General features: G+C 49.5%; 1 protein-coding gene across 1 annotated transcript in view; it reads right to left on the bottom strand.

Annotated features, from left to right (window-relative positions):
- Positions 1-2,953: 2,953 nt before the first annotated feature.
- The window catches only part of RAB2A (RAB2A, member RAS oncogene family), a 543,971-nt gene continuing 530,953 nt past the window's right edge, over positions 2,954-15,971 (bottom strand). Inside the window, exon 8 of the mRNA XM_069621096.1 lies at positions 2,954-4,291. Within this exon, the coding sequence (XP_069477197.1) occupies positions 4,199-4,291 (93 nt within the window). The 3' untranslated portion in view covers positions 2,954-4,198. The remainder of the gene's footprint in view (positions 4,292-15,971) is intronic.

Here is a 15,971-nt window from a genome sequence, read left to right as displayed (position 1 = left end):
TCAAAGGCGGTAGGAGTGAGTCCATAAGGAGGGAACTAAGCCATAGTTCTGGAGGAGGCAAAGTCAAGGCAGTCCGGATTCCTTAGAGGAGTGAGGTGGCAGCATCATTGTGGTTAAGGTGCAGGGAGGACCCCAATTAGCATTCCGGAAGCAGACAGGGGCCTTAGAAGTGGGCCTTTCCTGAGAGGGCCGGCTGAAGCCTACCGGTCCCCGATTGGATGGAAGAAAACACTCCGCAACCAATGGGCGTGCAGCACAGGGAGCGGTGGTTCAGCACAGCCTGCCTACACAACAAAGAAAACCACGGCGACCATCTTGGAAGGGCCAAATACAGTCAAATGGTGGGGAAAAAACTTGTGCTTTCAAAATAGCAAGGCAGTTCCCGGTATTAAAAAGCTCAAAAATGGCAGCACGATGAAAATGCCAAATAAAACAGTCCTTTCCAACAATTGTATGCAAATTTCGTTTTTCTTTTCTTTTTTGTCTTTTTTTCCAATTTCGATTTTTCAGGATCAATAATTCACAGTAATGCACAGAAAGTGCACCTACCTAATGGAATGGTCAGCAGCCAGGCACAAGCTACACATGTACAGGAGAAAAACAGATGGCCAGGAGGGTGGAAACAGGACCTCACTCTCAGTGAGAAGCAGATGAAAGAAACCAGTTCCAGCCAGTGGGCCTTGCTGAGAGGGCTGGGATGGGTTACCCAACAGTCTGGGATTATTTAAATTTGCAATGTGGTAATGTGGCTGTGCACAATGTCCTCCCCCCCAAAAGATGGTAGACTCTTTCTGACGAGGTAGAGGAATGTTGATGGATTATACTTAATTGCTCATATTATATGTGATGATGTGACCATCATGGACCCAATCAGATTGCAGGGGCCATATGCCAGGACTTAGAGTGAAGGTGACCTCATTTTTGTCTAGAATGATGTGTAATTTCTTGATAGGCCTAAAATGATCTCTGTGGCGCTGTAACATAGGATACAAGAAGATTTATTTGGAAGTATAATTTAAAGTCATCTATAATGTGATGGAATATGATATGTGGATTTAACAAATGTGAAACGACACTTAACTTTATACCCCCCCCCTCTTTTTTCTCCCTATTCCCCTTCACCTTTTGTTGCTCTCAATATTTTGTTGTCCTGATTATGCACAAATTGCACTGGTTCACTGTTATGATGTGTGTAACAGTATTTGAGTAATTGAGTAACACGATTTGATACTGTGCCTTGAGAAAGACCTATTCAGGTCGAAACATGTCAGCATTTTCAGTATCAACTGGTTTGTTAATTCTAGTATCAACTGTATCGGAGTGTTTCTGGAACTGTTTATTCAACAATTTGACCTGTTCACATAATAAATACTCTCTTTATCTCAGTTTGAACTGATCCTTTGAGTATATTCATCGGATAGCGCATACTTGTGGAACTGGTGTGCTATTACCATATTTGCCATAGGCAGGGGTAGCCTATTGTTCCACATTAGCCGCGGCTGTCCTTGTTACACCTATTGCAATAGGACTTCTAATATACATCTAGCCTCGGCACATTCCCAACCTAGGTACCCCAAATACTACCCATATACTACTACTACCTTACTCTAGAGCAAAGGCCTTCTTGCACACAGTTCGGGCATCTCTTCAGCATTTGATAAGGTTTTCAGAAATTAAGTTAGGGGTAAACCATTTAGCTGACTTAATCCTTTGCTAATGGTAGGCAATTTTAAAGATTCAGAGAGCGCCAACAAAAATAAAAATACAGAGGTTCAGTATTTGTTATTGGAGTGGAGAGGTTCAAAAGAGATTTTATGATAGATAGTTGGAACGTACAAGGGCGGGGGTAACATTCAAAAAAAGGGAAACCTCAAAATGGAAGCCCTTAATTTGATGGCAGCTGTATTTGTATCTTGCCATGATCAAGAGGTTCAAGATACAGCTCCATCTGTGGAGCTGTATCTTAGTCCTCCTCTTAATCATGGCAAGATAGAAATTCAGCTCCACAGATGGGAGGACCCTCCATTCTCCATCTCTGGCTGCCTATTAAATCCCATTCAGAACCTGGTTTACGAAAAGTGTCATTTTTTCTAGTACTGTTGACAAACCTGTCAAAAACCTGATTTGTCACAATCAAGGTCTTCAGCTAGATGAAAGCCATGATATTTATTTATAGTTATACTGTTAAATCACTGTTGGCATAGCCGTCAACCTTTACTCTAGAAAAGAGGATATTGGTTCAATTGTAAAACAAATGTAATCAAAACAAGGGAATTAAACCAATAAACAATTAAAAAAAGAAACAAATCACCTACTGCTAATCTGTTCTCATTTCCCATTCTATGCCATGAAGTAAATGTGCAGAAATATTATAGGTGTTCATGTTCACAGATACATGCTCATTGTCTGGAGATGCTTTAGGGTGTCACTCCTACAGTATGTATACTGTAAATGAGCATGTGGACTCAGTTTGGTTGAGGGACAATCAAAATGGAGAATCGTATGCCAAGTATATATATTTAGGGGGAAAACATAGTAGCATCTAACTTTTGTTGACACATGATATTATCCATGTTAACCTTTCATACCTTGCACTTGTCATTGGAAGTTTGATGGTGAATCAAGAGGAACTGGCACCATCTATGATAGAAGAACTCATTCAGCTATTTTAAACTGATGCGGTCTGCTGTTGATAGAAGACCGTGATGGCAAACCACAGTTATGACTGGTGTCAGGAAGTTCACCAGAAATATCTTTGTGTAGTTCTTAAAAAATCGCTATATGCAATCAGCTTCATTAGCAGGAAATGTGCAAACCGATTTGATTTTAGCAGTATTTGTTTTCCAAGCTCATCACTCATCCAATCCAAACCCTGGTAAAATGTTCAGTATAAATAGTAGACAGGTGAAACGTAGACAGGGGAAATGCCTCAAAATGTTTGGAAAACAACAAATAAGCATACATAGTATTGTTTTTATTGTCCATTGTTCTGTAGGTTAATATAGTCATTAAGTGATTGCACATTATTATAAGGAACAGATTAAAAGAACGTTGAACACTGGATTTTATTTTCCACTGTTGTCACCATTTAATTTTAAAGCAAAAGAAAAAGTAAAATAAAAAAAACAGGTAAAGTGAGTGTTCTATAGCAGTTCCAGATTTGCCCTACAACAGGATGGTCAATCTGTATTACTATAAGCCACCCGCAAAACAAGGAGGTTTACCATATACTGAAAATTACAAGTATGCCACTGAAAGGAAACCCTTACACTATTACTGTACATCTAGTTTGAAAAATGCTTCTGCATGAAATAAACAGTACCTACAAAGTAATTGGCCAATACAACAATGCTACAGGATCTTATGAAAGCATTCCTCCGTAGTGTGCCACTGTGTATGGATACTCGCCCCTCATTTATCATACTGTTTAAGGCAAACTGCTAATCCATTTCTTAAGAGGTGCTGTGAAAATCATGGTCAAAGAGCAATATTTGGCATTAAATAGATTACGCATATGTAGACTCGAATTAATAATATACATTAATAATTTCTTGGACGTTGAAGGAAAAGTAAAGGATAAGATAAGCATGCCAAATATGTTTAAAATTCAGAGTCCAAGAAATTTGCTACCAATGCTTCTGTCCGATCAGAAATAGTACAGGATTTACGGGAAATGAATTAATTCTAACTTGGCAGACACCCCACTCCTGTTACGAAACCACATATATACACACACAGATAAAGTGATAAATACAGCATTAAAATAGTCCTTCTGTTTTCTTTTTAATAGCCTGGCAATTTTTAGGACACTTCGACGATATTAAACTTAAGGTAACCACAGAAGCTGGGAAACCTATCTATACACAAACTGATTAAAATACTCGGATGACTTTGTAGTGTTTAATACAATTCAGTTTGTTTTCAAGGGCACAAGACAAAACATTTAACAAAAATAATCACAACCAACTGACGAAAATCAAATGCAAATATATATGAACACAATCTGAAAAAAAGTCTTTATAGGAACATTAACCATTTATTCAAAGTTATGTACGAATTTGAAGGATAAGGTCTTCTTCAACCCGAGGCCATTCTGCAATGGTTTCATTTCTCAGTTCCTCTGGAGTGGGCTGTAGATGGGGAGGGTGAAAAACAAGGTAGCATGCCTCATATAGGCAGCTATAAAGTACAAACAGGTTCAACAGCATCCACCACCAGGCTGTCCTCCACCGTGTCCTCCAAGTGCTGCATTAGTGGTAGCATGCTGGGGTCCAATCTTTATGCCATTTGCCTAACAAAAAAACGCAGGTAGTTATGAGGTTGAAAATATAAGACTGAAAACGTAGCTCAAAACGCAGATATAAAGAACAAATCCCGGTCTCATCACAAAATATACCTGTAAAAACACATCGTTTTCAGAAAGAATTACAAAAATAACCCTTTGCGTCATATCGACATGAGTTCTAACGAACATACACAATGTATAGCAGGCCACTGAAAAGCGGATGGAGGTGGTTTTACTTTGGCCACAGCGCTTTCCACTGCCATATGGAGGTCTCCAAGAACAGGGGGTGGGGGAGCAAGTCACTGAAATGCGAGATGGCATATTACTAAGGAGGCAAATGGCACATAGAATTTGTAATCCGGGTCAGTGGTAAAGCAAAAGAAAGGGGAGAATGTGGGGTGCTGTGGGGGCAGCTGAAATCACTATGAAAAAGCTGAACTAAGCGAGGAAGTGGCAAAGGTGATTTAGTGATAGGACTACATTAAAGTAATAAGGAGTTAAAAGGTTCCAAAATGCAAGTAGCTTTGGGTGAAATTTCTAAAAACCATTCAAGATATTAGTTTCTGGGATACATAATTGTGTATACCGATTTCAGTGTGTGCTTTGTGGAGGTAGTACCTTCTGCATAAAGTGCTGCCTTTGTGACCCTTTCTATAAACATGAAGTATGCAAAACTGTGACCATCACGTTATTTCCATATGCATTGTGCATATCACACTGCGGACACTAAAGGACCAACTTGACGAATTGCACTATGTGGTTTACATTATGAAACACGATAATAAAAGTAACCACCACATTTGCACCACATTAGGTCCTCGTCATGAGTGATATGCCTGTTTTCAGCTAATCCTTTGACGATCATGCCTGAACACTGCTATTGAAACCTGTTCTACATTGATGTTCGAAAATATGGAAAATAAGTGCTTTTTTTTTACTTTAGGAAAACCCCGATTCCCTAGTCCAAAGCTTGTCAGGCAGCTGGAATTAATCGGAAAAAAACAGCTATTCGACTCCGATTAAGTTAAAATTCCTGGTTGCAAATTCAACTACTTAGAAGAGACCTCTTAATCACTAAAGTAGGTCAAACTGTCAACTTGTTTAATTTACCTTTTTGTTAACAACCATATTTAACTCCAAACCTTGCTCCATATGGTTCTCCTCTCAACAAAATATAAACTGGCAATTCATGCTATGTAAGCATCACAGTAGAACACTTGCAAAATGTTATTAGTGTCAGAACTGTTCACAACGAACAGGCTTTTATCACTGTCGTGTATTTATGAAGCAGAAATTCAGATTTCAAGTAACAAGAAAAAATTACCGAGAGTTCAAAAAGCACGTGTTATCGTGTACTGCCAAATAATACGGTTTAATTTTCGTAAACGTTACTTTATAAGCCTAACCATCTCAATCACCCCTCGCACCCATGCCTGGCTCTGGCCCACACTCCACTTACTGTTATCGTTTACATTTACAGTGACAGTCTATTCACAAGGACAGCCTTTACTTGTACGTTGCTTTAACAAGATAAAAATACATCTACTAAAGAAACAAAAAGAAAACATTAATGCTCAAATTCCTCACTGGACCAGTACAATAAAAAGCGTCGTCACATTACAAAAGTTTCCTTTCCATGTTGAATCAGCTGTGCAGGCACGCACAAGTGTTCTATGTCATCAATAATTCCCATCAACCCAAAGAAATGGCGTCTTGCCAAAAACCCACACACGCCGTGTAATTCATTCATCAAACTCACTTACAGCCTAAAGCCGGCTCCCTCAAGTGGATTTTACCTAGAAATACAGCACTTCGAGAAATGTAATACAGACTCTGCAGAAATTAAGCTCTTAAGGAAACTTTGCGTCACAGTAAATCTCGGATTTATGGTGCTTGGCAGTTGTTCTGCAACAGTAGTAGTCTTGGGGTTTCTGGCAAAAGCTCGGTATTGACAACAGCTGATGTGGTTTCTTTTCATTCTTTGACGACTTTAATGAAAAACATGCCCTTCGGCTCATTTGGTTTTGCCCCCTCTAGACTAGTAGCTACTTCTTAAAGAATCAAGTCACAGCCTTGGAAGAAAGCCAGATAAGTAGCATGACCGCTAGCTCTTAAGTGCACATTACATAAATGCTCCAGAAGGGACAGTAAAGCAATCGGCTGCTCCATGAAACAAGGCAGAAACGAGGAAATAACAGTTTAAATACACCCATCAATTACGTTGCAATTTCTACATCACCAGGCTCTGCGGCATCTAGCATTTTCCTTCATCCATCCAGCACACACTACAGTGCTGCCAGAAATACTTCCTCCGTCTATAGAGCAGACTTCTACACAGAGTTCTCAACGCTTTAAACAGGCCAGCATACAGGCGAGGTTTTTAGTTTCAGGACTTCATAGAGCCAAGGGGGTAACCACAATGTAGGTATTGTTGTGACTTGAGCCCCACCTAGGCTCGTGCCAAAGTCACGTGTGTCGCTGTGTGTTGACACTTGGGACACATGTCACCAAGTTAATAAAAGGCGTGCCCAGCCATCCATGCGCCAGTTAATACGGATCATGGCTAAGTGTGTAATGTGTGTGGGCTCTCTGACTCTGGGACCCAGCCTCGCTGGAGCCTGTGACAATACAACAACTGGCGACAAAGTCATAACTTCCTGTGCTGCAGCCAGTCCTCAGCATGCGCATGACTTGCTCCCTGCTGGGGGAGCAATTTGGCTGCAGACGTGGCCCGTAGCTGGACGAGCCTGCTGCACACTCCGGCCTGCCTGGGGAGAGAGTGAGCGCGACAGTCCGCCGCAGAAATTTTGATGACTTCCGACTGGGGGAGTCTGGCAATGATGGCGTGGCCCAGCGACACTGCCAATCAAGCTCCCGCTGGGGGAACGATGGTACGGGTGAGAGGGACCGCGGCCCAGTGCTGTTCCCGCCATTACGTAGAGTGCGATATTGGTGTGGCTCCCAGCCTTCCCCTATGGAACGAGTCAACATTTCTGGCCAGGGGGACAAGGCGTGGCCTTGTGCGGCCTCATTAAGTTATCGCCTCCGACCTGGGGGAGAGAGCGGGTAGCAGCAGTCAAGCACATGGCAGACCAGGGGGACAGAAGAAAGAGGAAAGTGGCGACCTGCGACGTTCAAAGAGAGGCTTCGGCCGGGTGCTTGCCCCTACTCCCTCCACGAAAAGCCCGCGAAGGTCCAACAATGGAACGGGGAGGAGCAAGGGCTTCATAAGCAGCGGTCGCCCGGCACAGGAGCACTTGCAGCTCTTCCAGCAGCCGGGCGCCCACCGACCAGAAGAGGATTTCGTTTAGGATTTGTTGCTGTTCTTGATTACGTGATCCTGTGATGCTGTGGCTGCTGGAGTGCTTTTCCCGATCCAGAAAGATGAGTAGTTCCGGTGTTGGGGCAATTTCCATTGAAGGAGTGGATTGGGTTCCAGCAAGGAGTGTGTGTCGGGTAAGGATCGGGGGTGGATATACGATGTGCCTGCAGCAAGGTAGGGCTACGGGTCATGAAGTAGCTGGGTGCGGAGCTGGTTGGCGGTCGATGTTATGGGAGTTGCTGCAGTGACTTAAGGTTTTAAGCGCTTTTGAAGCAGCAGCGGGCGCATATGGGGTTAATGGCGTGACTATCGGTCGGGGAGCGTCTCAGTGATTTAGCTCCTTCAAGGAAAAAGCATGCCGTGTAAATAACTGATGCACAGGAACAGAGAAGCAGTTAGGGGCTAATGTTGAGCGGCTCACACGGTGTGAAACCAAGCCTACAATTATAGGAGTTAATCGCTGATTCTAGATATGCGAGGATAGTTGGTGGATAAAAGACAGCAGCTGCCTCAGTTAAAAGGAAGACGAACGGTTATTAGTCATGGGCTTGGATGTGCAGCTTGGCAGCAGGCACGGCTTTTGAAGGGGTGTCATGGTATCAGAGCATGATGCGGCCCCTGCGCCGCGTGGTGCCTTTGTCAGAGGAGTTTGTCTTACGGGCTGGGAATCGCCCGAGGTGGAGGGAGTATAAGGAACAAGTTACTTACCTGTAACTGTTGTTCTCCAGCATGGGTCTGGCATGGATTCACATGCTCATGAATATTCCCCGTCGTCAGGCTGGGAATCCTCGGTAAAGAAAAAAACCAGTATCAGTTTCGTTTCTGATCTGTCTTTCGTAGTAATAACCAATCACTGGTCTCTGCGTCATACTGACCACAGCCAATGACTGCCCTCTACCTAAGCACCGCCTCTGGCAGCCATCTTCAGATTTGGAAGCACGTGAAGTGGCAGTATGACCAAGTGAAGAGCCGCAGAGGGGTAGGCGGGAGGTTTCGCATGTGAATCCATGCCAGACCCATGCTGGAGAACAACAGTTACAGGTAAGTAACTTGTTCCTTCTCCAGCATGGGGTCTGGCATGGATTCACATGCTCATGAATAAAGAATACATAGCAGTACACACATGCATAACCACGGGAGGTGGCAACGGCTCAACATTAAGCAGTACATCAAACTCAACATTAAGCATCTTACCTCCTCACCAGGCTCACCTCAGGCGAACAGGTTGCGCAGCACTGCTTGGCCGACCCTGGACTCCTCTCTGGAATCCCGATCGACGCAGTAGAATTTCGTGAAGGTGTGCGTCGACCTCCACGTAGCAGCCCTGCAAATGTCCAGCAGGGGCACACCAGAAAGGAACGCCGTGGTAGCTGCGATCGCTCTGGTGGAATGGGCTCTCGGACGGCCAGGCAGCGGTCGGTTTGCCAACCGATGACAGTACATGATACAGCCGGAGAGCCATCTGGAAATGGAAGCCTTCGAGAGAGCCTTCCCCTGATTGACAGGTCCAAAGTTCACAAAGAGTTGTGACGTCTTCCGAAAACACTTCGTGCGGTCCACGTAGAACTTCAGCGCTCTAGCCACATCCAGCGAGTGCAAAGTCCTCTCAGCCGGCGACGAAGGCGACGGGAAGAACACAGGCAACACCAAGGGTTCGTTGAGATGGAAGTCCGACGGTACCTTGGGCATGAAGGAGGGGTGCGTCCTGAGCACTACCCTCGTGTCGTGAAAAGTCAAGTACGGGGCCTTGCAGGAAAGGGCCTGGATCTCTCCCACCCGTCGTGCGGAGGTGATGGCCACAAGAAACGCTGTTTTCCACGACAGAAACTTCAACGGGGCTGAGTGCAGAGGCTCGAACGGAGGTCCCATGAGCTTGGTCAGCACCACGTTGTGCTCCCACGCCGGGGCCGGAGCTTTCACCGGCAGGAACGATCTGAACAGTCCCTTCATGAACTCTTTCACCAGACGATGAGACCACAAGGACGTCCGGCCCGTGGTTCTGGTGTATCGGGAGATCGCAGCAAGATGAATCTTGATGGACGCGTGTGCCAGTCCAGCTTTGGCCAGCGTCAGCAGGTACGGCAGTACCTGGGGAGCCGTAATCCCTAGAGGGTTAATCTTCTGTGCGTGGCACCAGACAGAGAACCTCTTCCATTTGTGTCCGTAGCATTTAAGAGTCGAGGATGCCCTGGCCTTTGCAAGAACCTCTCTGCAGTCGGCCGGTATGTCGTATCCTCCAAACTCTAGCGCTGCAGGAGCCAGGCCTGCAAGTTCAGCGATTTCGGGTCGTGGTGGAGGATGGCGCCTCCTTCCCTGGAGAGTAGATCCGCGTCCACCGGCAGTTTGATTGGCGGGGACGCTGACAAGTCCAGAAGGTCCGGGAACCATATCTGCCTCGGCCACGCAGGTGCGACGAGGATCATCCTGCACCGTGACCTCTTGAGCTGGTTGACGAGCCGGATTAGCAGTGGCAAAGGAGGGAACGCGTAGAGGAACAGGCCCTCCCAGGGGAACGAGAAGGCATCGCCCATGCTCCTCGCCTGGGGAAACCTGCTGGCGAACCTCCGGCACTTGGAGTTCGTCGCCGTCGCGAACAGGTCGATCTGGGGTGTGCCCCACCGTCGGAAGAGGCGATCCACTAGATCCTGCCGTAGTTCCCACTCGTGGCACGAGCGCAGCTCCCTGCTGAGTGAGTCGGCGATGGTGTTTTTTATCCCTGCCAGATGAAACGGCACCAGAAACATCCTTTGGGCGACGGCCCAATGCCACAGGTCCTGCGCCTCCTTGGACAGCGCTGGGGACCTGGTTCCGCCCTGTTTCCTGATGTAAAACATGGTGGTGGTGTTGTCGGTGAAGATCCTCACCACCTTGCCCTTGAGGGACGGAAGGAAGGACCTGAGGGCCCAGAACACTGCACGGAGCTCCAGGACGTTGATATGGAGGGACTTCTCCGTCGGGAGCCAAAGGCCTCTCGCGTGCAGATTTTCGGTGTGCGCTCCCCACCCTTCTAGGGAGGCATCGGTGGTCACTGTCTCCTGGTGGTCACTGTCTCCTGGTGGTCTGGGGTCTGGAAGTCCATGCCCGCCGTCAGATGCGTGCGGTTGCCCCACCACCGGACCGCTCGGCGGAAACTCTCGTCGAGTGTGATCCTCTCCTCGAAGCTGCCCGTCGTTTGGATCCAGCGCGCGTCCAGGAACTCCTGCAACGGGCGCCTCCGGAGCCTGCACATGGGAATGAGGTAGATGCAGGAAGACATCATTCCGAGGAGGGACTTGATGGACCTCACCTTGGCCGCGTCGGAAACCAACATCCGCTGTACCTTGCCCAGGATGGACCTGGTCCTTTCCTCCGACGGGGAGGCCAGAAGAGACACAGTGTCGAGCTTCGCTCCCAGAAACAGTGCGTTTTGCGCGGGTACCAGGTGAGACTTGGCGTAGTTCACGGAGAATCCCAGGTCCGTGAGAAGTCGGACGGTCCTTGCCGTGTGATCCACGGCGAGCTCCCTCGTCTTGGCTCGGATGAGCCAGTCGTCCAGGTAGGGGTAGACGTGGATCCCCTCGCGGCGCAGCTGCGCCGCCACCGGTGCAAGGCACTTGGTGAATACCCTGGGTGCCGACCGTAGTCCGAAGGGGAGGGCTTTGAACTGGTAGTGACGCCCTTGGACCACAAACCTGAGGAATTTTCGGTGCCCCTTTAGGATGGGAATATGGAAGTAGGCATCCTCCAAATCCAACGACGACAGGAAGTCTCCTTCCTCCAGCTGACCCAGGACGTGCTGGAGGGTGACCATCCGGAACTTTTGCGCCTTGATGAACTTGTTCAGACGTCGCAGGTCCAGGATGGGGCGCCATCCCCCCGTCTTCTTCTTCACGAGGAAGTATCTTGAGTAAACTCCGGAGCCCCGAAGCCTCTTTGGGACGAGTTCGATGGCGCCCTTCCTGAGCATCGCCTTTACCTCCAGGAGAAGTTGAGGGACGTGAAGTTCTTTCCTGGCCACGGGGGGGGACGCGCGGACACCTTCTTTGAAACTCGAGTGCGTGGCCCCGGGCCAAGGCGTCCAGCACCCAACGGTCGGTGGAGATGGACTCCCACACGCTGACGAAGCTCGCCAGCCGGCCTCCCACCGGGGTGCTTCGGTGGGGGCCCGACCCCACGGTCGGTTCAATCCTGCTTCGACGAGGCTTTGCCGCCTTGACCTCCTTGGCGACGACGGCGGGGTCCGCCAGACTTGCCTCGTCCTCTGTAGGCCTCCTGAGCCGACGAGCGGGCTGCTTGACGGTAGGTGGAGAAACCGCCGCCGGAACTTTTGGAGGCGCCTTTGCCTCCGCTGCTCCGAAAGGGCGTCCGTCGTTGTTGCAGAACTCCAAGGGCCCGGGCCGTCTCGGTGTCCGCTTTAATGGCCTGAAGGGAATCGTCCACTGTTTTCCCAAACAGGTTGTTCCCATCGAAGGGCATGTCCAGGACTCTGGTCTGAACGTCTTGACGGAAGTCCGTAGCCTTGAACCATCCACGCCGCCTAAGGCAAACGCCGTTGCCTAACTGGCGGAACCCAGTGTCGGCGATGTCCGTCGCAACGGTAATGGCGTGGTCCTAAGCCACCTCACCTTCCTGCAGGATCTCCAGGGCCTCTGCCCTCTTGTCGTCCGGCAAGAAGTCCAGTAGGGGAGCCAGTTTGTACCAGAGCTCCCTGTCGTAGCGGGCCACGATAGCCAAGGCGTTGGCCGCTTTAATCGTCGTCGCCGCAGACGAGATGACTCTGCGTCCCATAGCGTCCAATTTCTTTCCCTCGCCGTCCGGTGGGGAAGTCGATGTGGAGGCCGCACCCCCCCCCGCTTTTTTCCTGGCCGCCGCGGAGACGACGGAATCCGGGGTAGGCTGCGCCCGGAGGCACAGGGGGGCCGTGTCCGGGACCCGGTACTTCTTCTCGTACCGGTCTCTTCTAGCTGGCGTTGTGGAAGGGTTCTTGAGGAGGGTGAGGCCCTCATCCCAAATGTCGTCCAATAGAGGCACTGAGAGGACCGTCTTCCTCTTGGCCTCGCGCCGCTGATAAAGGAAACCTTCCTTCTTCTCCTCAGGGCAGAGTTGGAAAAGCTTGGATGCCCTGGTGATCATGGAGTGGAACGATCCAATCTCGTCGGGCGGAGAAGCCCTGGTGGGAGGCGACGACGGTACATCCTCGTCGTATACCTCGTCGTCCGTACCCGTCGCTGCCGTGTCAGTCCCCGTATCATCCCCTCGGGTGGACGGGGAGGAGGGCTGGAAGGGGCGCGACGGCTGAAAAGGAGGCGGAGGGTGGATCCTTCTTTTCTTGGTAGGGGGAACACCAGAAGGTCCCGGTTCTGGGTCCCCCGACGGGAGAGGTTCCGTCGGCAACGGTAGTCTCGTCCTTATCTCTGAGCATAAGGACTGTATAGCCAACAAAATGGCCGCCGAGTTGTCTCGCGGCGCTGGCAGAGGGGAATCCGACGGGCGATCAGGGGCCCTGTCGGTACCCTCGACGATGTCGTCACCTGCGTCGGGATCCATCCCGACGGGCCGGTCTTCTTCCACGCCGAGGCCGTGGCTTAAGACTTCGACCAGCTCCTCCTCCGAGGTTGAGGCCGAATCTACGACGACGCCCTGCCCCCCCCTTTTTCTTCCCCACGGGGGATTTCACGGGGGTCCTATCGATGGGCACAAAAGAGGACTCCCTCCGAGGTGGCAGGGAGACTGAGCCCCGAGGTCGCCACCACTGGTGTAGCCTCCACAGGCTGAGCCAGGGCCGCCGCGACAGTTTCGATAGAGGGCTTGGCCAGATGGATTAAGGCCTTCACCACCCTAGGTGCGCTCACCGCCTTATCCTTGAGGGGGGGGACACTGCCTCGCTCCCCCTCCGCCTTCGAGCTCGACCGGGGCCTCTCCAGGAGCTTCGCCGGGTGCTCGGCCTTCCTCTTACCCGACCCAGAGCGTTGGCTCGTGGTTGATGGTGCCGGGGAGGGTGCGCCCTGCCTGGCGCCCATAGAGCCCGACCGTTCGGCGCTCCCGGTGCCAGCGGACTCGCGGTGCTTGGCCTTATGTTGGACCCCCGTCGCCGGGGCGTCCTCAAAGGTCTTAGAAGACCGCTCGGCTTTCTTCCTCTTCTTCTCGCCGGACGGGCTCTTCCCTTCCAGCCAGTTGGCGAGACGTTGATGGCGGTCCTTCATGGTCCGCTCCGACATGTTGCCGCAACACGCACAGTCCTTCTCCACGTGCGTCTTGTCCTCATGTAGGCAGTAAAGACAAAAAGAGTGTTCGTCCTCCTTGAAGACGTTCTGCAGCTGACATCCAGGGCAGACCCTGAACAGCTTTCCGGGCGTCGAGCTCCCCTTCTCCTGGGCCATGACCGGGCCTGAGAAACTTCTGGAGTCCTCCAAAAGCGTAGCTCGACGAAATCTTCACCCTTGAGGGGCGTAGGCGAATCTGACACGGGTCCCCGTTGATCGGATGGAGAATCGGTGGAGCTTGAGGCTCTTCTGACCGAAAAAATGAAGTTTTTGAGAAAAAACGTGAAAAAATAGCACTAACGCTCGAGAGCAATACCACGAGGATCCCAACACATGAACGTGCGGTAAAAATCTGAAGATGGCTGCCAGAGGCGGTGCTTAGATAGAGGGCAGTCATTGGCTGTGGTCAGTATGACGCAGAGACCAGTGATTGGTTATTACTACGAAAGACAGATCAGAAACGAAACTGATACTGGTTTTTTTCTTTACCGAGGATTCCCAGCCTGACGACGGGGAATATTCATGAGCATGTGAATCCATGCCAGACCCCATGCTGGAGAAGGGCAACAAAGGGCAGGAAAGGCTAAGCTGGTCAAGGGCAAATGAGTTGCAATTCGACTTGGCGTGATAGCTCAATGGCTTATTACCCCTGAGGTTGAACTTTGCGGGCAGACCGCGGCCACAGTTCCCAACCCCTGCGCTGGTGAGATCAATAAGGCAAGTGTTCCTGCGTTCAGAGGAAAAGGGCTGGAATTTCAAAAACTTTTGCAATGGGAACATCCACTCAAGAACAAACGCTTTGTAAAGTATCGGTTCTCTTCTCTGGCACATAGGGCATGAGCAGGCTGTCCTCAATATTCCTGGCTGCTACCAAGCATCTTTATCTCTCTTTGTGTTGCTTATATGGGTTACTACCAACTCGAGTTTCTCATTGTTATGTTACCGGACTTGGTTTTGGGCCATGAAGTCTCTATGCTGGGTCCACGTCATCCCGTGGTGTCTGTCCCTTTCGGGGTGCGCTCTAACGCCATTTGGGGTGGAGAGCGGCACGAATGCGGCCTTCAATACAGACCGAAACTGGGTAGTTAAATAGGCGGGAGGAACAAAGCGGGCATCAACATTGTGGGAAGTAGGTGTCAATTCAATTTATGGGGACGGAGAAAAACCAGGGGCCCCCACGCATTTCGGGATGCCAGGTTTTGGTCGGGGGGCGTGCAATAACGTGTATAGTGAATAAGCCCCATACCGCGGGTCAGCAAGAGGTAACGGCCATGTAATGCCGGCGGTTTAACAAGCAATTCATAATGCATTCCATAGTCAGCTCGCACGATGTGAAGGAAAGCACGGCTGGGGTAAGCAGGATGCATAGGATAGGGCGCCGGGTCTACTAATGATGCGAGGAGGAGGTATTTATAACATGCCCCTACATTATGGTAAAGGATAACGTGCCAGGGAGGAGTGTCTACACAATCAACATAAGGAACATTGGGGTCATTTATAGCAAGCCCGCTCACAGGGGTTCACAGGTTAAGGTAGGCACTATATGAGCAGATATAAAGCATCAATGCGCGAGTGTTCGCAGAGGAATGTATGCACAGTATGGAATGCAGCAGAGCGTGCATTTTATTTTGCATATTGCACCTGGGGTTGTCGGGCAAGGAGTACGGATCGTATGCCCACCCAGGGCACAGATGCAGGGAATGTTGCAGTTGGGATCAGGGGTACACAGCACGCTGGTCAGCCAGATGGTTGAGGTAAACCTTTAGTCGGCTCCGACCGCTCAGGGAAAGTTGAGGGCTTCAACAAGCACTGTTTAGACATTCCATAGAGAAATACTAAGGTGTTCTAGAAAGCGGTGCTTATATTCTTCGATTGCGGGTGCTGATGGCCCCCATGGGTTTTGTTTTCATCTTGGCGAGGTGCTTTGTAAAGAATGGAAGGTACACTGCTGTTTGGGGTTCAAGGGAGCCTTTTTACGAAGATTCGAAGGTTGATTGAGCGCTGTTAATGGATGGAAGGCTTAATTTATGGCAAACGGTGGGGTTTAAATCCTGTAGGACGCTGCACCACTCCTTGTTTTCTTGGTCCTATTTGTTCGACTATTGCATTTTCTCTGGTCGGC

This window comes from Ambystoma mexicanum, chromosome 5q (assembly GCF_040938575.1).
Source record: "Ambystoma mexicanum isolate Mex_15411 chromosome 5q, UKY_AmexF1_1, whole genome shotgun sequence".
In the NCBI taxonomy this organism is placed as follows: Eukaryota; Metazoa; Chordata; class Amphibia; order Caudata; family Ambystomatidae; genus Ambystoma; species Ambystoma mexicanum.
This window is presented reverse-complemented; position numbering and strand designations above follow the sequence as displayed.